The sequence below is a fragment of the Alosa alosa genome, chromosome 4 (assembly GCF_017589495.1).
Source record: "Alosa alosa isolate M-15738 ecotype Scorff River chromosome 4, AALO_Geno_1.1, whole genome shotgun sequence".
NCBI classification, from domain to species: domain Eukaryota; kingdom Metazoa; phylum Chordata; class Actinopteri; order Clupeiformes; family Clupeidae; genus Alosa; species Alosa alosa.
In genome coordinates, this window is record NC_063192.1 from 20,276,626 (window position 1) to 20,301,939 (window position 25,314).

Consider the following 25,314-nt stretch of genomic DNA (forward strand, 5'->3'; position numbering starts at 1 on the left):
CCCAAGGGTAGGCTACTTACAATTTCAACAGCAAAAAAGCCAAGTCAGAGTCCGTTTTGCAGTCTTAGAAACTACAATCTGACTACATTTTTGAATTATTTCCTTGAGTTACATCCGGATGTGTTCGGACCGCAACCAGAAAGTTGCATATTCGTTTTTTCCACACTAGGGGAGAAGAAACACCCACCAAATGACCCAAAAAGTGTTGTAGAACCATCACAACGACTCTCAACCTGCATAATTAAGGTCATTTTTGCTAAAATTGTTGCATAGGGCCTCTAACACGTAAATGAAGGGATATCGGGATTAACCGACATTTCCATTACATGCACATGTGTAGACCTGCAGTAATAAATATATTGAATATTATCATATATTATAATAAACGTGCAGTAAGCAGAATTTAAATATGGCTGCATTTGACACTTTTACATATTAAAATGACAGTCCTAACAGGCCTACCAGCTGTTTTGAGTTAAGGCCATGTTTAGCCTAATTGAATAACTTTATGATGGAGAAGATATTTTCAGACCTGCCATCCTTGAAGAAATGTCAGTATTACCTCAAACCTGGGAAAACACATTGCCCACCTTGGCCTTCCTGTATGCAGCCAAAAACAGACCAAACAACATAAATGTTGACAATCTGTTTTAAAGCCTAATCCTTATCTATAAAAATCACTTGTGTTGATAGAAAGGGACTGTGGATATCCATTTTCTGGTATCTGTTCTAGCATGTCTGGTTTATTAGTACCTCTTTTTCAATCCATTATAATTTGATATTTTTTTGTGAAGAAATACATCTATCCCTTATGTTATGTTGGTGTCTTTCTGCTCCTCTCGTGTCTACTGAGGCTGCAATGATCACATTCCGACTAAAGGGGTGGGTCTCAGCAATAGGTGCGTTATGTCAGTCTACTCTAGAAGCCTAGGTCTTGCTTCTTTGCGTGCTAATTATCAAGAATTATGATCTATATGCTACACATAAAACAAACAAATTAAACACCCATCACTGAGCAAGTCAAAATATTTTGCTAGGTCCTCTTTCAGATTTGTTGCAAATAACTACATTTGGCCTTGGAAAGGTCTGCGCTCCCTGAGAACGTCATGTCTAACCATCATCGACACATGGAAAATATAATGCTTGATGAAATAACTCTAACAAGCAATAACTTTCCAAGACAATATTAAACTATTAAGCCGAGCTAAATTCACAATCGCACTCAGTGCAGAGTCGTTTTGTTTCGCAAAGCAATTCAAAACGGCCAGCTGCGAGAATGTGAATTTGCAAGAGTAAACACTTAACCTCACCTCAGCAAGTCTTTCATTTAACCCATCGAAGGCAAGAGAAAAGTATCCTAACAATATGATGTTTTACCTTGAGTTTATAGTCAGAGAGGGTGTAGCATGTGGCCCGTGTTTGTTAGCTAACATTTTCTTTTTTTCCTTGGTCATATCGCTGCTGCAGGCCATAGCAGGCAGGCTATGTGTAACAGAAAGTGAGAGATAAAGCCCGCCCTCAGAAACAACTGATAGGTAGGTCTTCAAAAATGGCACAAGGAGAGGCCTATCACTTGCCTATCAATCTCGCATGAAATTGACTATAGTCTCACTCCAGACTATGGGAAGTTATTTGCCGCCAAAAAAACCTCTTCGGATCTACACGATTCACGTGAATTACATATTTTGATTCATAAACGCCGTTTTTTCGCCGAAAGGTGACTAGTTTGCAGGTATGTAAAGTGCAAGCCATTTTGGCCTGGGCCCAACCAGCAACCCTAAAGCAGGTGCAGCGTTTTCTGGGCTTCGCTAACTTTTATCGCCGCTTTATTAGGAGCTTCAGTTTGGTGGCGGCGCCACTCACTGCACTTAACAAGGGGTCCCCAGCGAGGATCAAATGGAGGGCAGAGGCACAGATAGCATTCGACATGTTAAAGAAGCACTTTGTGACTGCTCCAATTCTACGCCATCCAGACCCGGCCCAGCCGTTTGTGGTGGAAGTGGACGCTTCTGATGTCTGAGTGGGAGCTGTTCTTTCCCAGGTGTCAAGGGACGATGGAAGGCTTCACCCATGTGCCTTTTTCTCACGCCGCTTGACCTCATCGGAAAGGAATTACGCGGTAGGAGACAGGGAGCTACTGGCTGTCAAGCTGGCACTTGAGGAATGGCATCACTGGTTGGAGGGAGCGGAACACCCCTTTCAGGTCTGGACAGACCACAAGAACCCGTCCTATATCCAAGAGGCAAAATGACTGAACCCAAGGCAAGCAAGGTGGGCACTATTCTTTAGCCGTTTTAACTTTGTGCTCTCTTACAGGCCTGGGTCGAAGAACACAAAAGCGGATGCCCTCTCCTGGCAATTTGACCTCTCTGAAAGGGATCGAACTCCAGAGCCCATCCTTGCAGCCTCCTGGATCGTGGCGCCAGTACAGTTTGCCATTGAGGACTCGGTCCACCAGGCCCTCGAATCTGAGACTTGTCCCCCAGAGGGCTGTCTCTTTGGTTCTGGTGGCCTAGAATGCGAGGGGATGTCAAGTCCTTTGTGAATGCATGCCAGTCTGTGCACAACACAAGCCCAGTACCCAACGACCTGCAGGTCTTCTACTGCCACTGCCCATTCCACGGCGACCATGGTCCCATGTCTCCATGGATTTTGTAACAGGCCTGCCAACCTCCAGGGGAAATAAGGTAATCCTTGTAGTAGTTGACCGATTCTCAAAGGCGGTGCATTTCATAGCTCTTCCCAAGCTGCCATCTGCTTGTGAGACCGCCGACCTCGTCCTGCAGCATGTGGTGAAAATACATGGCGTTCCTTCGGACATCGTCTCAGACCGTGGGCCTCAGTTTGCAGCTCGATTTTGGAAGGCCTTCTGGTCTCTTTGATGCCTCTGTCAGCCTCTCTTCGGGGTTTCATCCACAATCGAATGGCCAAACTGAGCGTGTGAATCAGGATCTTGAAAAGTACTTAAGATGTTTTGTGTCTTCTTACCCAGACAGATGGAGCCAATTTTTGATGTGGGCAGAGCTGTCATACAACACTCTTCAGCGGTCGTCCACTGGTATGTCTCCATTTGAATGTCAATTTGGCTTTAAACCTCCTCTGTTCCCCAGTCAGCAGGTTTCTGTGGCGGTCCCATCTGCTGAGGTATTCGTGTCCCGCTGCAGGAGAGTCTGAAAACGGGCTCGCATTGCCTTAAGCCAGTCAACAATCGACACAGGCGACCTGTTCGGCTTTTTAGACCTGGTCAACGAGTATGGTTGTCTGGTAAGGACCTCCCATTGCAAGTGGATTCTCGGAAGCTGGCTCCGCGTTATATTGAACCATTCCGCATCATTCAGAGAGTGAATCCAGTCACGTACCGGCTGCAGCTCCCAAGATCCATGAAGGTGAATCCAGTGTTTCATGTATCCTTACTGAAGCCAGTGGTTACCTCCCCTCTGTCTCCCCCCGTGTGTTCCCCCCCCTCCTCCACCCAGTCTCATAGGTGGAGGTCTGACTTATTCCGTCAAGCGGCTGTTGGACTCTAGACGTGTTGGACTGGGACTGCAATACCTTGTCGACTGGGAAGGCTATGGCCCAGAAGAGAGGAGTTGGGTCCCATCCCGACACGTCCTGCATCGAGGCCTTATTGAAGAATTTCATCAGTCGACCAGATCGCCCTGGGCCGCCGGAAGTCGGCCGTAGAGGAGGGGGTCCTGTCACGAGGCTTGCCGACCAGCAGATGGCGACTGAGAGCACTTCCAGGGGGACCAAGAGGAAGTAACCTGGAAATGCCCATATTTGGTCCTTCCTGCCCCAGAGAATCACCTGGAACTGATGACTGGAGTGATTGGTGTTTGTGTTCATGTTTCTAACCTGTGTTTAGTTGTTAACCTTTATTAGTTGGAGTACTTAAGTACCTCTGTTAACAGTGCCTCTTGCTGAGTCTTGAATGTGTCATTTCTAAGTTTTCAAGTAAAAGCCTTGGACCTCCCTCGACTGTTCTTTGACTGCATTTTGGGGTTTTCCTGGTAGACCATCAGCTTCGGCTACAGTGAATATAGCCTCTGGTGGTAGAACTCTCAATCTGCCGTGACGGCTTAGGGTTTTGTAAGAAAGGCAGTTTATTAGTCCCTGAGATTGTAATCTCAAAACCTGAAGGTTTGCCAGATCCCTGGTTGTGTGGCAAGTGTGCACACAAGAATGGGTGTCCCTGTTGGGTAGCTGGTATCCGTTGTTGCAAGTACTGCAAATGCAAGGGAGGCAATAGTTGTATAGCCTACCACTTGTTTTTCCATTTTATATTTCATTTCCAAAATAGAATAATGAATGAACGCAAAAGTACATGGACCCGATCTGTCTATCAACAACGTTTAAACTATCTACATTCAACTTTTAAACTGTCTATTTTTACACTATCAACTTTCATTAAACTATGCAACCACCATGTCTATCCTAGCAACACCTTAGTAATCATGTCTGCTTCTAAGGGCCCAGCACTGACAGGGGCCCCCAGAGCGCCCCCCTGATAATACTAAGCTATATAATATCGGGGGCCCATAACTATTTTCTAGCAGCGCCCCTGTGTAGCCTACACAACTTTGTTCAAAATTGATGCATTCAAGTTAACTTTGCAAAGTTAGTATGGCTGTCCTATCACAACGTTGTCAATTGCAAACACTAATTTATTCAAACGCCTCTCTACAAAACTACCTGTACCTTAATTTGCGGCGGACATAAAGTAGCCGTTTAATAAATGAGCCAGTAATGGCGAAATAACCTTTAAAAATCTATACTGCAAAAATCAATGTTTGGGATTTAAATTACCCTATCTAGCGGACATTTAATAAGGCTACAAGCAATAGAGGCTTAGCAACCGTATGGCCCACATTCAGGTTCGTTAATTAATTCCCCCTAGTTCCTAAGTCTGGCCTATCACCAGACCAAGCTCCCCGGCAGATCGGGCTGGGTTTACCTAGTCTACCTACTTCCAACTCTTGACTGCACTGTAGCCAATTGACTGCTTGACAGTAAGTTATTTATATTTTTCTGTAGGCTACAATAAACAAGTGTGTTTGTTCAACTATGCAAACTTTCCAACATTTACAATGTCAAAATGCAGCAACAGCATGTTACATGCAAGGATGATATGGGTCCTCTCAAACTCCACTATGCAGCAGATCTAATTTGAACCTTATGCTAGGCCTATTCTTTGAATGCTGCACCCTGGTTAGAGACCAACTCAAAAGTAAAGTAATGAAGTTACTTTCCAAAATGACAAATGAGTAAAGTAGTTTCATTACAATTTAAAAAAGTAACTAGTAATTAGTAATGACCCCAACACTGATTTTCATGCACTGCTAATTCCTTGGAATTGATTTCTAGTTACTTAGTTAATCACTGATATAGCTGTTGTGTCATCTTAATCCAATGTGGTATCTGATATTAATCATCATGACAAGTAGCCCAAGTAACTTTAAGGTAATGTCACGTTAACTCATGTTGGCCATAAGCTTAGCCAGGATATAACTATGTTAATGTTAGCTACCATTGCTCCATTAACTACTGGTGGTTTTGCTAACAAAGTTATCGCAAGCCATAGGGTCGATGCTAGTTGTCTGTTGCCCTCATTAGCTGCCCTGTGTCTCACCTGGTTACTCGTTGCCGGTGTTGTGTGCCTTCTGGTTTCTCCCAGAGCCATAGAATAAGTTTTCTACAGTTCTGGTTTCTCCTTGACGTGCATGCGCTGTGCTCAGTGCTGCCGCTACCACCACGCGCATCACGCACTGTGCATAGGGCACCAAGTAGTCCACAGTTTAGCCCACATATACCGCTAAGTAGCTTTACTTCAAACTTTCCAACATTTACAATGTCAAAATGCAGCAACAGCATGTTACATGCAAGGATGATATGGGTCCTCTCAAACTCCACTATGCAGCAGATCTAATGTGATCCTTATGCATAGTTCGAATTACTGTCCCCAAAGAGACAGAAAGATCAATTTTGGGGGGGTCAGATAATTTTTCTGATATTGTGAAAAAATATCATTACAGTTACAATACAAGTCAACTCCTATTTTCACTGTAGGAACATTTTAATGTAAAGCGATTTCAGAAACCCCTATTGTGGACCGTACCACCGTGGCGCTAGAATCAACTGAGCAAGTGTCAACATTGAATGACAAAACGCTAGGCAAAATTCGGTTTGCTGCTGACGTGCATGGGTAAATGTAAGTTGCTAACTGACGTATAGCTTGTTGAAAATGTGTTATTTTACAACCTTCATTTATAAACGTGTTTGTTCTTTCATAGCTCATGTCACCTCGTCTTCATACATTGAATTACTGGCTACTTACCTGCTACTTACTTACCCACTGAGGCTAGTAAAGTGGACCTTGGTTAGTTAGCAAGGTAATTCTCTATTTAAATAAACCTTTAGCCTACATTGTGGTGAGGTAAAATCAATTGTCATTTCCAAGATGAACTCCATAGCCTAGGTGTCCATTCTTATTATATCTTGAATAAATTATTGTGCCCTTTTGAAATTAGTTTGGCACAAATCCTGTGTTTTTATATTACCGGTATGCACAAGAGGGTCTGATGTAGCTAAGCCTATAATATCAGTGTAACCTGTGGAAACATAAAAAGACCCAAGTAGCCTAGGCTAAATATCTGCTAGTATTTGAATTTGTTTTTAATTGGTTGGTATTGTTTTTACATTATATTATTTCATATTTTTAGTTTGATAAATGTAGTTTCATCTGAGAACCCTGATACTATCTTAATGAAACTATTTTATTTTATTCAAAGAGACACTATGAGGAAAAGGAAAGGGCACACAGACCTCAGGCACTTTTTTGGTGCTAAAAGAGTAAGCAGGAAATATTAACACTAAGATCTACAAACAATTACATTAAAAGTGTAGGTGCAGTTAGGTTTTATACACTGTTCATATGTGTTAAGGAAAGGGGTACCCAGCAGACAGGAGAGGCACAGGATAAAAGCCGTGAGCAGGCCGCAGGGAGACGACACGATGAGGGCAGAGGGCAGAGTTGATCAAAACATTTCTCTCTGGATATACAGTATAAGAACGATGAGAGATTCTGTAGCCTACTGATTATCAGTTTGTTCGCATGTTTAGACCGGCGTGTTTGCACAACCGCGTTGCACTTAGCGATCACGTGGGGATTGATATGGTAATAGACCATGATGGTCAGAAGAAGTGAAGGAGCAGTACCCCCCAATTATGGTGGGGTAATTTGCACTCTGTCCTTATGCTAGGCCTACTCTATTTATTTGGGAACGCATCTTGAGCGCCACGAGAGAGGGAGAGAGAAAGAGGGGGGTAGGTTCCAACTGCCTTGTCATTGTTAATAATTGATATCCCCTTTTTGATATAATAAACTTTTTAAAGGAAATCACGAAGGCAACAAAGAGAAGGCTAGGGGAGATTTCTGAGTTATCTGGTTCCCACTACTGACCATTTATAAACAGCAAGAGGGCACTTTAACAGGCTACACTCACTGTGATTTGGAAAATGGACAAGGATATGAAGAGGGGCCTTTGCCTTTGTGTAATGGTGTTCTTCAATAATTCGTTTCCCTAAGCATTTACATGAATCACACGATATAAGGATTCCACTCAGACAGGCTATATTTGAATGGAGCTGGTAACAAGGACTTAAAGTATGCCCTTAAAGTATGTGACTGCAACATTTAAACAAGATAAACAGTATCAAACTAGTTGCATTTTAATAGTAGTATTTTTCTTAAGAAATATACTATTGTAACAATCTTGCAAAGTTGTTTTAGAAAGGTCTTTATTGGTTACGCACCAAAACACACGAACGCATAATGCCAGGCCAGACCTGGCCCTTATGCTCCAGCACTAAACATCTATGTGAGGCTGTATCTACAACACACACTAGTTAGACCGGTTATGAACACTGTAATCAACTATAAACATAAACACACCACGACAGTCAGGGCCTTGTCAACCTTGCATGGTTAACATTAACATTCAACATAACACATCAACCGAACAGCATCATGGGAGCACAGTCATCAACAGCTAGGCTCAGATCATTACACAGCCCCCCCCGAGACTTAGTCCATGTCCCCTTGACTCAAGTCTTACCCTCGATCAGTCCATGAGCCTGGCTGGGGCCTTGGCAGCTGGCGTTATGAAGCCCGCTGTCCCCGGTGACTTCGGTGAAGGCTGCCGCGGTGACCGGTGTTAGAGCCACAGCTCCATTGTCACCAAGTTCCACAGAGTCAGTGTCAAAGTCTCCCACGACCCTCAGCTGAGGCCAGGGGTCGTCTGAGGGCCAGTCGATCGGGTGGAGAGCCACAACTCTCCGGCGGCTTAATCAGTCTCACCACGATGGACCCATCAGACAGCTTCTCTAAGACATGCGGCCCGACCCACTGGCTAGTGAGTTTTAGGAAATGCCTTTCTTTCTCTCGGGCAGTACACCCACACTTTATCGCGGTCTGGAACTCCTGGCGCAACAGGCGTATCGTAAGCTTCGCTTTTGGCGTATTCCAGCTTCACTCATAGCCTGCGGGACCTTCGTGTACTCCTTCAGTCTCTGGCGTAGCTGCTTGTAGTATTCCAGCCCTGGCTTACCTCAATCTCGCTTCGGGCGAACGAACACCAAGTCCACCGGGCGTCGTAGCTCTCGCCGAACATCAGAGCTGCGGTGTGCATTTCGTTGACTCTTGCACGCTGTCGCGATATGCCCAGAGCACCAGGGGTAAGTGTAAGTCCCAGTCCTTTTGTCCGGCGGTCGGCCAATATGGCCAGCTGCACTGCTAAATCGTCGGTTAAACCGTTCCACCAGCCCATAAGCTTTGTGGATGCAGAGGTGTTGTTCTCGTTTTCGGATGCCCATGCGCTGGCAAACCTCAGCAAACACCTCTGCCTCGAAATTCGCCCTTGGTCTCTGTGGAGCTCTTCCGGTGCCCCGAACCAGCAGAACATCTCAGTGACCAGTCTGTCGCTGTCGTGTGGGCACTCTGATCTGGCACCGCATCGCCTCCAGCCACTTAGTGAAATAGTCCATGGCCCACGACCATGTAGCGATTTCCCCTCTCTGTGACTGGTAGTGGGCCCATGACATCAGCGGCTACCGGCTCCATGGGAGCCCGACTGCGTATTGCTGCAGCGGGCGTCTTGGCGTCGCGTGGGGCCCCTTCTTCGCTGTACAAGCGTCACAGCAGTGAACATGCAGTTCAACGTCCAGCCTGCATCGGCCAATAGAAGTGGCCTCTCAGCCGGCGAAGAGTCTTTGCAATGCGAAATGAGCGCCCCCACTGCCCCATGCACATGTTCCAGTACACAGGCTCGTAATCCAGCAGGAACCAGCAACTGGAAAATGTCAGATTGTCTATCGGGGGCTTCGCCAGTGTCTATACAACAGTCCTTGGCGTGCTACTATTCCCGGCCACTGTGAATAAATCGCTTTGGTCTCTGGATCGAGTGCTGATCGTCCAGTCCATGGCGATCGCTGACCGGCCGATCCATGACCACACTTTCGGCCGGCGTGGCGTCTTCGATTATTGCCTTCGGATCTCCTCCCCTTGACATCCGCGTCCACGGCGACTGCGCGTCCGTGGCCCCAGCTGCAGCTCTGCAGTGCTGCGTTGTGGTGTTGGGCTGTGGTGCGTTGTCTCGGGTCTCGATCACTGTAGCTGGTAGCGGAAGGCGCGAATGACCTCGGGGTGCTGCTGGCGGCGTTGACTCTCGCTGGCGTGCTGCTGGCGGCGTTGGCTCCCTCACTGGCGTGCTGTTGGCGGCGTTGATCCTCGTTGGCCGGCGCTGGCTAGCGTTGAAAACAGCTCTCTCTCTCTCTCTCTCTCAGCGGTGATGCAGCCTGTAGCCCGGCGAAGCGGGCTCGGTTGAGCAGCGGCCAGGCTCCTCTCCTCCCTCCGGTGGCAGTGTTGGCACTGGTCTGCTGCCTACGGGCGCCTGGACAGAGCGTCCAGCGTTGCCGTGAAAGCGACCAGGTATCGAATCTCCATGTAAGTAGTCCTGGAGCACCTCAACCAACCAGCCAGCTGGCCCTCTGGTTCTTTGAAGTTCAGCAGCCAGGTGGCGGCGGCGTGGTCCGTTCTCAGCAGGAACCGTTTGCCGTAGAGGTAGGTTGAATGCGCACTGCCACCACCACAGCCAACAGTTCTCTGCGGGTCGCAGTAATTCTTCTCCGCTTCGGTCCAGTGAGCGGCTGAAGTATCGACCACTTGCTTTCGCCCTGCTCGCCTGCTTGTGAAGGGCCGAGCCCGGCATACGTCGCTGGCGTCGGTGTCCAGGATAAGCGGCAGTCGGGGTCAGGAAAGCGAGCACTGGGGCCTCACATAAAGCGCCCGCCGCGGCCGCGAATGCCGCGCTCGCACTCCGTGTCCACTCGAAGGGTTGGCCTTTGTCGTCAATCGATGCAGCGGGCTGGCGACTGTAGCAAAGTCGAATGAAGCGCCCGTAATATGGCGCCAGGCCCAGGAAGCTCCGCAGCTCAGCACCGTCGCGACCTTAGCTGGAGTGGGTGGCCACTCCGGCAGCCCCGACATTGTCCAGGAACCCGTTTGCCTCGGAACAGGTGGCACTTTTTTGGTGCAGTTTGAGCCAGCACCTCGTATGGCGTCGAACACCTTCTCCAGATGTCCTATGGCACCAGTGAAGTCCGTTGCATGACACAGGATGTCGTCCAGGTAAACCACGCAGCATGTTAGTGGAATGCCCGCCAGGACCGCGCTCCATCAACCGGCCGAAGTTTGCTGGCCCGTTGCATAGGCCGAACGGAAGTACCGGAACTGCCACAGCCCTTGCCCGATGGTGAGCGCTGTCTTGGGCCGAGCTTCCGGGGCTAGCTCAATCTGCCAGTAGCCACTCGCGCCAAGTCCAGCGAGCTAAACCAGCAGGAGCCGGCAATGCTGTCCAGCGCGCGTCAATGCGGGGGAAGCGGGTAGGAGTCTTTCCGGGTTACCTGGTTGAGGCCCTGTAGTCAACACAGAACCGCCCGCGAGCCGTCCTTCTTCCGGGACGAAGTACAGCTGGCGCAGCCCAGGGACTACTGCTTGGCTCTATTACTCCTGCCGCAGCCATCTCCTTTATCTTTTCTTCAGCTGCTTGTCGTTTGGCGAGCGGCAAGCGATGAAGGTGGAAGTCGGATGGGCGAGCATTTCGGTGTCGATATCGTGTTGGACCAGGCTGCGTTGGGTGCAGTCCTCATCTCTTGCGGCAAAGATGTCGCCGATTGTACGCTGCTAGTAGCCTCCGCACCTGGCTACCCTGTGCTTCACTCAGCCCCTCACAGCTCACGAATGCAGAGTTCATTTACGGCTTGCTTTGTCTCTACAGAGGGCAGCTGCTCTCTCTGAGCCGGAGAGTGTGATTGCTCAACCCGCTCTCCTGGCTCTTCTCTAGTGGGCATGAGCTGAGCAGTGGCGGACTCAGCAAAGCGGACCTGGATGAGGCCTGTTGTTTTTTGTGGGCTTGAGTTTTAGCGGGGCTTGTGTGGGGGAGGGGTGGAGTCTTGATGGCGGCACTCTTTGCGAAGTTTGCTTTCTCATGGGCTCGTGTGGAAGCGACTTGGCGGGTTCTTCGTCGCGACAGCTCTCCGCGCCGTGCTCTATCTTCCCCGCCCGTGTGCAACACTCACGCTGCTAGTCCCTAAGTGTAGTGTGAACCGGGAAATGTCCACCACAGCCCCCATTTCTCTAGCACGTCCAGGCGAGAATGCAATCATCCTGAATGCTAGCCAACCAAAGCTGGCGGCGCCCGTCTCACCGTTGATGCACACACACACCACTTTTTGTCCATACAGTTCCGCCGGCTCTCCGGTAACTGTAGTGATGGTTTTTGTCTCTTCCAGCCTCTGGGTCTGGCTACCAGCGTGCGGGTAAGAGACGGGCGCACCAGCGAGATGGTGGAGCCAGTATCGATCAAGGCGCGACACGAGTCCCGTCTAAGCGTACAGTCCACATAGAGTCCTCTTGTTTGGCCGAGCCGGCCCAGCCGTATGCAGTCCATAGCCAGGGAGGTAGTGAAACTTGAAGGTGGCATCCCTCCCGTGCCACCTCCTCTAGTTTGACTGGGGCGTGCTGGCGTAAAGGTGTGCTGGGCGGGACAGTACCTCGCGTGTGCCCGGCTCGCCACACCGGTAGCATCCGTCTCCGGCTGGCCGCCTCTTCCATTCAGCGTGGGGCGGCGTTGTGGTGGCTGTGCTGTGGTCTGTCGGCGTCGTCTCCAACTCCCCTCCGTCTTCCTCCATCGATGTCTGGCGTACGCAATGCCTCGACTCCGTTGTGTGGAAGATGTTTTCCACCCGTTCGGCCTCCGCCAGCGCCACGGCCAGCGAGCTGGGGGCGCTCAGGCGAAGGTGTTCTCTCAGCCGTTCGGGTGGATGCCTCGCCTAAACGCTTCCAGTGCCATCTCTTCATGTAGACTCTGGCTGTACGTTGGGTAGCCCCGCCGGGTATACAGCTGCAGGTCAGCTGCAAACTTGCCCAGTCTCTCGCCCTTGTGGCGCCGTCTGGAAGCGAGTTGTTTGCGAGCATCGCTGGTGAAGACCATCTGGCCGAATCGCCGTTGCAGAGCGGCCTCGATTGCAGTCCAGGTTGCTTGCTCTGCCGGTGGCAGGTCTTCTAATACTTGTAGCGCTTCCCCCTCCAGAGCCAACGCCACCTGTACGCCCGTTTTCTCCGCCGACCAGCCATTCAGCTCGGCTGCCAGCCGGACCTGCACCAGGTATGTCGCCAGCGGCCTCTCACCATTGTAGCGGGGCAATTTGGCGTTGGAGCGCCCTTCTGCCGCCGTCGCACCGGGGACCAGCCGATTTCCATCGCTCCCGTGTGGAGCGGGTTCCAGTGGCAGGATGCTGCCATTAGCCCGGTTCGTCTCCTCCTGTGGCCGGGGGCGGGTTTCTTCGTTACGGTCACGCTGCAGGCTGGCTCCGTCTGCTGGGCCCAGCAGGTGGCCATGGCTCCGTGTCGAAGAGCCGCTTGGCAGGAAACTCATCATCGCCCGGAATAGTGGTTGCAGCTTTCTCCTCCCGTCCAGTAGGGGTCGGCATCCCACTTCTGACACCAATGTAACAATCTTGCAAAGTTGTTTTAGAAAGGTCTTTATTGGTTACGCACCAAAACACACGAACGCATAATGCCAGGCCAGACCTGGCCCTTATGCTCCAGCACTAAACATCTATGTGAGGCTGTATCTACAACACACACTAGTTAGACCCGGTTATGAACACTGTAATCAACTATAAACACTTCAAATGTCCCACGGCACACTAACATCCTGTGTGAAGAAAAAATAAACATACCATAGCCTAAAATGTCAAATAATCACAATTCACAGATATCACAGATATGGCCTTATTATGGCTTCTATGCAAGACCTGTTCAATAAAACAAGCGCCCTCTTTTTCATTTGTAGGTGACTATGTCTAATTTAATTGTTGTTATGAACTGGATATGTGATGATTCTGTGAATACTGGATATGGGGCTCCGTTGTACAATGTCTACCACAAATAGTGCAATACAATCAATGAGAGCATGTGGTTATAAATTCTTTGATGCAACAGTTGCTTTTCTGGACCAGTGAGTGACATTTGGGTAATTTTCTGCGGCACACCTTAGGGCACTCAAATGGCCAGCAGCGGCACTGGCGCACACTATGACTTCACACAATCTCACTCCAGCCAAACATGCGATGTTGACAAGCCTACAACCAAATACTGTACGCAAAACAGAACGGTGACATTATCAGCTAAGTTGCAACTACCTTTGTTTGTTCGGTGCGTTTATATGTCATGAGAACAATGTTTAAAAGCAGTTTAAACCATCGGAGGCAGCACGAAGTAAACACGTGGCCAATATTTCCCCGCCTTCATATGTGCGTAAAACACACGGCACGCTGAAGTCTGGCTGCGGTACCCTACCAAAAAACTCTCACAACAACTCTCACACACCATATCGAACGGATCAGGCGACCTTCGTGCTTCATCAAGTGGTAAGGTAATACATGTTATTTTCCTGTAATAACCAACAAGGATGCATGCAAAATTGAGAGAGCATTTGCAATTCCATGTCTCCCCGTCTCCATGCCTGTAACTTAGCGAACTTTAGAATATGTCTCTATTAATTTGCACTTAAATGGAAATACTTCTGTAGTTTGTGTTGGTATTCTCTTCATTTCGCAAACATTTAGGCTACTTTTTAACTTTTAAATCTTAATTTCCCCCACTTTTTATAGGAGCTTCAGCTAAATAACTAAAGTATGGAAGATATGAATGGAGACAGTAATGGCAACTGCAATTTCTCCGTGGAAACCTATATACACAGCAATCAAACCAACCTCAACTGCTCTTCTCAGCCTCGGTCCCTCTATCCTGACTTCTACATCGCTTTACCTATTGTGTACTCAGTTATTTGTGCGGTTGGACTAACGGGAAACACAGCAGTCATCTACGTTATTTTAAAAGCACCTAACATGAAAACAGTCACAAATGTGTTCATATTAAATCTGGCGATAGCGGATGATCTTTTTACGCTGGTTTTACCGATAAATATCGCCGAACACTTGCTGACCAACTGGCCCTTTGGTGGGGTGCTGTGCAAACTTATTCTCTCGATTGACCACTGCAACATATTCTCTAGTATATATTTCCTTACTGTGATGAGTATTGACCGTTACTTGGTAGTGCTGGCCACTGTGCGCTCACAACGGATGCCTTACCGGACCTACAGATTCGCTAAAATTGTCAGTCTCAGCGTTTGGGTCTTGGTGTTCATAATCGTTTTGCCGTTCACTGTCTTCGCCAGTATCTATGTCAGTCCTGGCGATGCGGGGAAGAGGACGAGCTGTGTCCTAAACTTCCCAAGTCCGGAGCTACTGTGGTTCAAAGCTAGCCGGATTTACACCTTGGTCCTCGGCTTCATCATCCCTGTTTCCACAACTTGTGTGCTGTACAGTGTCATGCTATACAAGCTGAGGAACATGCAGCTCAGCTCAAACGGCAAAGCGCTGGATAAAGCCAAGAAGAAGGCAACTATGATGGTGTTTATAGTTTTGGCGCTCTGTTTGTTCTGTTGGACGCCGTTCCACCTGAGCACCGTGGTCGCTCTCACCACAGACCTGTCCCCAACTCCAGTCGTAATAGGAATCTCCTATTTTATCACATGTCTAAGCTACGCCAATTCCTGCCTCAACCCTTTCCTGTATGCGTTCTTTGATGATAGTTTTAGAAAGGCATTTAGGAAAATGTTGGAATGTGGACCTAGTGGCATATAAAAATTGCCTACTGTTTCACAACAGATGCACGCCAGTAGAGCCTTAATGTCCAAGAGTCTTACCGTTCTGTTCTGTCCAGCTACTTGGAGAGTATTTAAATTGTGCCATTGAGTGCAGGACGTGCGGAATTAACGTCCACTGCCAATGTGTGCAGGACGTGTGGAATGTATAGCCTACTGTTTATTGCAGAAATTGATCTGGCTACTGACATGTGTGTTAGTTAATATTTGAGTTAAATGATGTTGAAGATGATGGTTATGATGATGATTACGCGTATGGATGTACACATTGTTATAGCAGTTAACGAACAAGTAGCCCAAAATATCGGATTGTCGGGGAGGGTAAATCAGATTGTGGATAGGCTAATAATGATTATGGATACCACAATGATTATGGATATAGGAGCGGTGATAGACATTATGAGGTGGTATATTTCAAAATATAATTTAGGATGCAACTGAGCTAGTTTGTTGATAAAGTAGTTACAATGTATAATAAATTCAACATATAAATATACACACATCCTGTTTCTAGTTGCAAACAGGAGTTCTTGTGTTCAAAACACCATTGCAAATATATATTTTGTCTGGTAGATAATGGTGTGTCCATCCATTCGTTAGTAGTTGACGTGCGTCACTTCGTGATTAAGTGCAGTGACGGGCAGATGTCAAATCTGATGATGAAAATCAGGTCCAGTATGACAGCCACTGCATACTTCGTCCCTCAGATTACTAATGATAGATAACCTTTAAACCGTCCTTAAGCATACCGTCCTTAACATTTTGCTTCGCTTTCTCTGTACAATATGCAGCGCAAGTTTCATGAAACTTTAGAAGGCTAATCAATGCAGACGCATGTTGAATCTGTCAAAAAAAAGTAGAAATATGTGTAATGTGCAGATGTATATGTGTAAATAATGTGCAGTGTAGGTTTTCCTTGAACTTCTGGGTGATGGTGAACGAAATTGTTGCGGTTGTTGCAATTTGTAGCCAATAGAGGGCAGCAAAGTATTTCAACAGGCCCGGGCTTAACACGGTTTGGTACATATGAGCACCTGATACAGTATTGTGTGGGTAGTTTCCGATTCTACAATGTATGCATGCAAATTTAATAGTCCATGTACAATCATCATACTTTGAAATAAATAACCTGTTTGCATTCTGTCCAAACAATGGTTCTGTGTTGTGGAAGTGTATCTCAATTTCATCTTCCCTTGAAATTGCATATTGTTCAGTTATACCATGCCTACTTGGATCAGGGGAGTACAAGCAATGTAACACTACAATATTATCTATAAGATCTATAGATGTTGTTTATCTAGCCTGAAGGCAGTTATCATCCAGTATAAAACGTTTCACAATACTCTGAGAGGCAGTTCAGACGAGTAAAGGGAGTGGAACTTAGCAGATGATGTCATTTAAACCAGAGACTTTCTAATGAGGAGACACAGCACTCAAAAATCCTCCATAGAAATGCATGGGGTTAGTTTGTAACACCAATATGGCAGTTGTCTACACATATCCCACCCCTTCCCAGGCAAAATGTCGACATGTGAATACATTTAGCCAATCATGTTGTGTTGTGAATACATTTAGCCAATCATGTGGTGTGTTGTGACGACACCGTGCCAATCGTGTGTTGTGATCTCGCCACTGGAGCAAGATTGGTGTCGTGAAGCCTTGCGCACGTGCATTTCTGCCGAAATAGATGCCCGATAAGTCCCCAAAAAGCATTGCCATATGGCCGCTGAGTGGAGGGACTTGCCTAAAAGGACTTTCTTTGTTTAAACTAGGCAAATAGTCAAGACAGTTCAGAGTCTGGTAAATAGGTTTGCTTTTATGTGACACATGAAATTAGGCAATAAATATGTAATCAATACATGTGATCATGTTATAAGTATCAGAGCAAAAAGACAACTATCAGCACAAATATTTTACTGTCCAATAATGTCTTTAGCACAAACAGATTTACTGATGATGGCTTTGCCACTAGTCAAGTAGGTGGAATTGAGAGATGTCTCAGAAATAATGGAGAAGACATCGTCATTGTGATAAAGTCCAACAGTACCAACAATTTAGCATTTTTATAAAGACAAAGACTGATGTGATGTTGCTTAATGGTCCAGCTATGCTAGTCCATCATAAATGTATGGCCTTAATAATGGTGTTAATTCTAATGGTGCAAAGACTGCTGAGTCAGTATGAGAGCTGCTTTGGATTTGTGTCCTCCTTGGTGATTCATGGCAGACTTAATGCTGCTGAGGCAGTCAGATCTGTTCTATGGTTCTATTAAGGAGGTGAAATATATTTTTTTTAAGAAAACACCACATGCTGAAAAACCAAAGCCCGTCTCTTGCCTTCATTACACCAATATACCACACACACACACACACACACACACAGAGAAAGAAACAAACAAACACACACACATGCTCAAAGTCAGTCGAGACACACTCCCTATTGCTCTCTCACCCTCAGTGCCCCCCACAGGCCCACACACACACACACACATACAGTATACACACACAAACGTAGGAGGCACAGGAAGGAAGTCTCTCTTTTTGCTTTCTTTACAATAACAATCACAGCTGCTTTTATCACAAACAAACAAACACACATACCACAGAATACATTTTGTCAATATGTTATTCGTATGATTCACTTAGTTCTTTAGATTATATTAGACATTAATAATGTACAGTGTATAGTTGGATAAATACAGGTTTTTCAGATGACATGTCTACAGAGATATTTATGTTGAGTATAAATAGGCATTCTATATAACAAATATATATATAATATATATCTACATTACTATATCTACAGTAGTAACAGTAGCACAGGTTTATGGGCAGGCTATGGAATATAATATATATATATATATATATATATAAAAAAATATATTAAAAAAATAAAAATAAAAAATAAAAATAAAAAAAAAATATATATACATATATATATATATATATATATATATATATATATATAGTATGGGGTGTTAACAGTGCAAGGTCATTCAGTGTAGTAGTCAGACAGTGTAGGAGTAAATGTAAACAGAAATGCAGTGCAATACAGTCAATGTAAACAGGTAAACAGTGCAGTAGTAAAAATTAATCAGGTAAACTAATAACAGCTAAAGTGTGAATGCTAGACAGGAGGTGTAGTTTTGTTCAGCAGTGTTAACAGCCTCTGGAAAGAAGCTGTGCCTGAGCCTGCTGGTGCAGGAGCGCAGGCTCCTGTATCGCCTGCTAGATGGGAGTAGACTGAAAAGACAATGGTTTGGGTGGGTGGCATCCTTGACAATGGATTTGGCTTTGTTTTTACAGCGTTTATGATATGTGTCATGGATGGAGGGGAGTTGGGAGCCAATAGTCCTTTGGGCGGATTTCACTACTCTTTGTAGTGCCTTGTGATCAGCAGCGTTGCAGTTGCCGTACCATACAGAGATGCAGTTAGTGAGTATGCTCTCAATGGTACAACGGTAGAAGTCTGTTAGAATCCTAGGACATAGGTGTGCTTTCTTCAGGGTTCGTAGAAAGTGAAGGCGCTGATGCCAAGAAAGATTTTCAGTGATGTGTACCGCAAGGAACTTAAAGCTAGACACACGATCCACCTCAGCACCTCTGATGTGGAGAGGGATGTGTGCCCTGCTCTTGGCTCTCCTGAAATCCACAATGATTTCCTTGGTCTTCTGGGTATTGAGTGCCAGGTTATTGTTTTTGCACCACAGGTGCTGAACCTCCTCTCTATATGCTGTTTCATCCTCCTCTCTGATCAGGCCCACCACTGTGGTGTCATCTGCGAACTTAATTATGGCATTGGAACCATAAACAGGGGTGCAGTCGTGGGTAGCAGAGTAGAGTAGAGCAGAGGGCTCAACACACATCCCTGTGGCACGCCAGTGTTCAGGGTGATGGTGGAGGAGGAGAGACTTCCTAATTTAACAGCCTGCTCCTTATTTCATAACAGAGTATCTCCTCTCCTTCTTTACAGATCCACATATTTCTGCATCCCCATCCCATGGGCAAGCTGTGTGTGTGCGTGTGTGTGTGTGTGTGTGTGTGTGTGTCACCACCAAAAACTATAAGGCTGAGGAAGGATGCTCTCACATTACACTGTGTTCTCCAGCAGGGATGTGATCTGCCCCATTAATCATTCTTTGGAGTGGCTAGCTCCGTGCACAGCCTTGTAAACACCCAGTGGCCTTACCGTAAAAGCCAGTAATAAATATCCACAACCCTGTGCTCTCAATCTCTCAGTCCACATCCTCTTCTTTCTTTCTTTCTTTCTTTCTTTCTTTCTTTCTTTCTTTCTTTCTTTCTCATCTTTCTGTGTCTCTTCATCTCTCCTCATCTCTATCTACCTTCTTTCTCTCTCTCTTTCTCTGTCTTTTGCTCTCTTTCTCTCTCTTTCGTGCCATCCAATATTGAGTTATTGAGGCTCAGTTTCTACGGCCCACAGACATAGTGGTTAAACAAGGGGACAGATGTCACCGGTGGGTGTCGTGAAGGAGACATTCCAAATCCTGACTGAAGAACTAGGGATCTATTCTTACACTCTCAAGGGATCACCTAGCAGTGGCTAAAACGGAGATGTGAAGCACAGTGACTGATGATAGACAACAAGTCTGTGTCAGGATTCTCAGAGGTGTTTGTTGGGTTAGCGGGGGTGGGGTGGGGGGCACACCCACAAGTTTATATTTGAAAACAAAGTCACAGTTCACGCAAGAGTGCAGCACTCCCTCGTGTCACACCCCCTTTCCTCTGCACTGCAGATACTTAAATCCCAATCTCTTTCTTTTACAGCTGTATAAAACGATGGCTATGCCTGGAGGAGCAGTTATACTTTACGCTCTCCTGGCCCTTCAGAAGTGAGACATGATGGAGCAGTCAGTTGGCTCTATATCTGTGTTACGATGCCACCGGGCGCAGGGTGGGTTTGAGCTCGGACGACGTCGTGGGTCCATTAATCAGCCCGCCTGCATGCGTGCTTGCCCTTGAGAAAAGTGCTTTGTCACACACACGGGCGAGCACACAGAGACATGCTGTCACAACTACTGACATGCGCATGCACAACATATACACACGCGTGAATGCAAACACACACACACACACACACACACACACACACACACACACACACACACACACACACACACACAGCATACACACACATACAGCATACACACAAAACACACACACACACACACACACACACAGCATACACACACATACAGCATACACACAAAACACACACACAGCATACACACAACACACATACACATAAAACACACACACAGCATACACACAACACAGACTCACACTTATTAACACTAACACATGCAGACTCATGACATAACATAAGCATATGAATCACATGCACAAAGGATGTATGCATATACACACAGTCATCAACCCATACACAAATACACACACATGCACACACACACAGAGATGCATACTCACAAATATATCTCCCAACCCTACTTTCACTCATCTAAATAGACCCAAAGTTAGATTGTTTGAGTGTAAGCTAAGTGGATGAATGGGGTATAAAGCACATCTCAGTTTCTTGCTCAGTAGGCAACAAGAAACTCAGATTTTCTATCTACTGCTGTTTACAACATGCTTAGTAAAGTCCTTTATTTACAGATATTACTGATATAACAGTTTCAAAGCTGCTGTGTTCAGAGTAGGCACATGCTGTAAAATGATGTGATGGAACAGGCTGTAAAGATACAGGCATGGTCACATAGAGATGGAACACATAGAATAGAAGCACGCATGACAAATTAGCCATAAAATATCTTGCCTAATTTGTATTCTGTATGTATGCCACCTAGTTTAACCTCGTCTCTAGAAATCTACCATATGAGCGAGTGGGCGTGTGTGTCTGAAATGGAAGAGAGGGAGAGAGAGAGAGAGAGAGAGATGTCTTAAACTGCTCTCCCTCCTCGCCTAATAAAATTCTGCGGTCCATTAGAGGTTCTGAGGTGCGGTATACGTACCCTGTTTCAGCACGCGATTTGCCATGATAACAACTGGACAAAGTGACCATATGGAACCGGCCATCGACAACGTTCCTCTTAGTTAGTTTATCTTTAAGAGTCTGCAAGTTAGGGGGTGGACATTACCACAGTTTTGCGTTTCCATTTGGATGAACTATGTTTTCTTTGACAGAGAATGAGAATGTACTTTGACTTAACGGTTAGGTTGTTGGCCACACATTCGGCTTCTTAGTAGCCTGTCTGTTTTACATATACACAATGGAGTTCATCGAAGAAAGCATAAGTTTATACAACGAATCATTCGATCAAACCAACTCAACTGACCTCGACGATGGGGATGAAGTTCTTCCTACCGGCGTGAAGATCACCATAGCAGTGGTGTACATGATAGTATGTGTAGTTGGTCTCATCGGCAATAGTTTGGTGATGTACGTGATAATCAGGTAAGGGTATCTTTTTCCTTGTAAATGGCACTTCATGTACTGTAGGCTATATTATTTAGATAAATAAATATGGCTACCAGATGCATATTCGCCTACAGACAACATTATTTTCGTTATTTTCGAGTTGTAGCGCCAATAGTGCAGCATTGAGGAAAATGTTTTAATTAACGTTATTGTACTTGACCAAATAAGCATCTACATGGATTATTGCACAAGGCCAACTGCCACTTTTATTTGATAAGTCTACGTGGAGAAAAAAACAATGTTATTAATTATTGATGCCATCTTTTGAGGTTGATAGATGCAAATGCAGATCTCTGGCTTGGTAGGTAGCCTGTAGGGGGGCAATAGTCTGCAGTACCTACAGTATACGCACAGTGGATATGGAATTAAGGAACCTCATACAGGGCTGCCTCATTACTTCATTGGAACCTCTCTTATGTCTCACATATACTTAATTGTTTCACTTTGCCACAATGACAGGGCATCAATAAGTGCATTTTGGTGTTCTGGAAAAAAAATATCCATAGGCATTTAGCATTTCTAGCCCTGAGGATTTATGTAGAGTGTGTCATTTCTGATGAATTCTCTGCACCTCCCCTGCAAAATCTGCTGATGCTCGTTAGGGGTTTTGCAACCCTGCCAATTGCAGGACAGCCTGATGTAAATTAAGGCTTTGTTAGCCTCTCAGCTAGCTGCTTGACAAGAAGTCATGTGGCCTCTCTGTGCATGGCTGTGCATTTGTGAGTTTAAGGGTATAATTAAGAGTTCCGTCTTTGTACTTGCATGAAATAATGATGTACTGAAATGATTGCTGTACAATTATGTGTAGGTGGATGTGGAAGAAATAGGTGGATGTATGTGTGTGTGTGTGTGTGTCTGTGTGTGTGTGTGTGTGTGTGTTTGTGTGTGTGTGTGTGAGAGAGAGAGAGAGAGAGAGTGTGTGTGGTAAAAGTGAGAGAGGATGGCAAAGAGAGTCTAAGAAAGCTTTGCCAATTCCAATACACTCTGAGAAGTTGTCTCACATTCTCTGTCTATCAAGTGATCACGTCAGATCATAGGCCTACATCAGATGCTGCGTTTCTCCATAAAGCAGTATAGACCCTTTCAACAATAAAAACAAACACAATGCTTGAACATTCTATTTGGTTCCCAATCTACTTCCTCTGCATTAAGATAACATATGGAATGTTAAAAAGGAAGTCTTGTGGGGCCAACTATGATGCTGATAATGGAACTCTCTTGAAAGGGTCTATAGCACTTTCCCCTTACATTACAGGTACACCAAAATGAACAGCGCCACATACATCTACATCTTCAACCTGGCCTTGGCAGACTTCCTGGTGCTGGCAACTCTTCCATTCCAGGGCACCGATGTCCTACTGGACTTTTGGCCCTTCGGCCTGAGTCTCTGTAAGATAGTGGTCAGCATTGACTATTACAACATGTTCACCAGCGTCTTCACACTGACTGTGATGAGCATGGACCGATACATCGCCGTGTGCCACCCTGTACGTTCACTCGCGGTGCGCACCACCTCAAAGGCCAAAGTGGTCAACGTAGGGGTGTGGGCACTCGCCTCTGCCATAGGAGTGCCAGTTATGGTGATGGGGCAGCTGGAAGTGGAACCCAATGGTAGTCCCTTCTCCTTCATAATGTTTATTTTATTATTCCTGTTTCTTACTGTAAACATGCCATTTTGATTACAAGAACATTGCTTCACCCTTTTTTTGCATTGATAGTCTTTGATATACTGTAGCATCTTTATAATGTTTAGTATGTATATACAGTATCAAGTAAGATTACAGTATGGAGATAAGATTACAGTATGGAGATTACATTAATGGCCTACTTCTTGGTTCCAGGTATTGAGTGCATGGTGGTTCTGCCCAGACCTCACCGGTACTGGGAGCCTGTCTTCGGCATGTGTGTGTTCCTCTTCTCGTTCATCGTGCCCGTGGCCATCATTAGCGTGTGCTACGGGCTGATGGTGCGGCGTCTGCACAGCGTGCGCCTTCTCTCTGGCTCCCGGGAGAAGGACCGCTACCTGCGCCGGATCACGCGCATGGTCCTGGCCGTGGTGCTGGCCTTCGTGGTGTGCTGGGCGCCGGTGCAAGTGCTGGCCCTGGTCCAGGCGCTGGGCAGCGTGGACCTGGGCGGCAGCGAGGCCCGCATGGTGGCCATGCACTTCTGCATCGCGCTAGGCTACGCTAACAGCAGCCTCAATCCCCTCCTCTACGCCTTCCTGGACGAAAACTTCAAGCGGTGCTTCCGCGCCTCCTGCCCGCACCGCGGCCTGGGGGGCGGCACGGACGCGTCAGGGAGGAAGTCGTCGAGGAGGAGCAAGTGGTTCGGTGGGGAGGAACACGAAAACGGCATCGCGCATGGAGAGATGGAAATGGCTGAGGGAAATCATAGGCAGTAGTGAGAATAGGCCTTGAAGAGCAGCACTTCACAGTCATCAGGGCAGTGGTAGACTAGCGGTGTGGCTAAGGAGCTGAGCTAGAAAAGTTGTGCTCCATTACCGACTGCCACCGATGTGCCCTTGAGCAAGGCACTTAACCCTGAGCTGCTCTGCTCTGGGGAAAATGACGTGTAGAATTGTGAGTTGCTTCCCCAGCTGTGGCGCACCTGGCTGGGGCACCTGCACTGTACGCCGGCGGCGACCCGGGTTTGATTCCCGCCCTGTGGTCCTTTCCGGATCCCACCCCGACCTTCTCTCCCACTCACTTCCTGTCATTCTCCACTGTCCTGTCACATTAAAGGCATAAAAAGCCCAAAAATATACTTAAAAAAAAGAAAAGAATTGTGAGCCGCTGACGGGCGCTTTACCCCAACCGGCTACAGCGTCCATACCATGCTCGGGTCCAAGTGCCCATGGTTTCGAATCTGACCTATGGTCATTTACCGATCCCACCCCATCTCTCTCTTCCACTTACTTCACTGCCCTATCCAAATAAAGGCAGAAGCCCAAAAAATATACTTAAAAAAAAAAAAAGAATTGTAAGTCGCTTTGGATAAAAGCGACAGCCAAATGAATGATAAGTGATAAGAAGATCGGTCATCAACAGACCAGGGCAGTCGGTCACTCCAAGAACTCTGCCAATGGAACAAAAGAACTCTGCCAATGGAACAAAAGAACTCTGCCAATGGAACAAAAGAACTCTGCCAATGGAACAAAAGGGCTCCATCATATTACCATATTCCTTCACCACACTGAGGAGGAAATGTGTATTATTCTGGAGGAATGTCATTAATTAATGCATGGGGAAAGTATTACCGAGCTGAAAATCATTATAATCTGTCTTGGCTTTTGTTCTCAAAGCTTTAGTCTTGTGTGGAGTGTGTGATTATGAAGTTTCTAAAAAACAACCAATACACACGCATGCACACACACACATATACAAGAAAGAGAGAGATAGAGAGATGTTTGGCACTACTGAAACATTTTCATAAGTTGAGTTTAACATATCATAGCAGTGTTATGAGGGGCCTTTGTTTGAAACTGGCACAATTGGGACAGTGCTGTTTTAGAAGTTTGATGGTTATCTTGATTTTTAAAATGCATCCCTGAGTTGAAATACTTCAATAGTTC

The 25,314-nt window shown here is 46.3% G+C and overlaps 2 protein-coding genes across 2 annotated transcripts; both read left to right on the forward strand.

Moving 5' to 3' along the window:
- The first annotated feature begins 14,265 nt into the window (after window positions 1-14,265).
- LOC125293010 (neuropeptides B/W receptor type 2-like) lies at window positions 14,266-15,413 on the forward strand. Its single transcript, XM_048240616.1, has one exon. It carries the CDS (start codon window positions 14,266-14,268, stop codon window positions 15,268-15,270), a length of 1,005 nt encoding a protein of 334 aa, XP_048096573.1. The 3' UTR covers window positions 15,271-15,413.
- A 5,854-nt stretch (window positions 15,414-21,267) lies between these two features.
- LOC125293290 (delta-type opioid receptor) lies at window positions 21,268-24,424 on the forward strand. The gene is made up of 3 exons (XM_048241150.1): window positions 21,268-21,719; window positions 22,999-23,357; window positions 23,585-24,424. Exons 1-3 carry the CDS (start codon window positions 21,535-21,537, stop codon window positions 24,142-24,144), a joined length of 1,104 nt encoding a protein of 367 aa, XP_048097107.1. The 5' UTR covers window positions 21,268-21,534; the 3' UTR covers window positions 24,145-24,424.
- The last annotated feature ends 890 nt before the right edge of the window (window positions 24,425-25,314 follow it).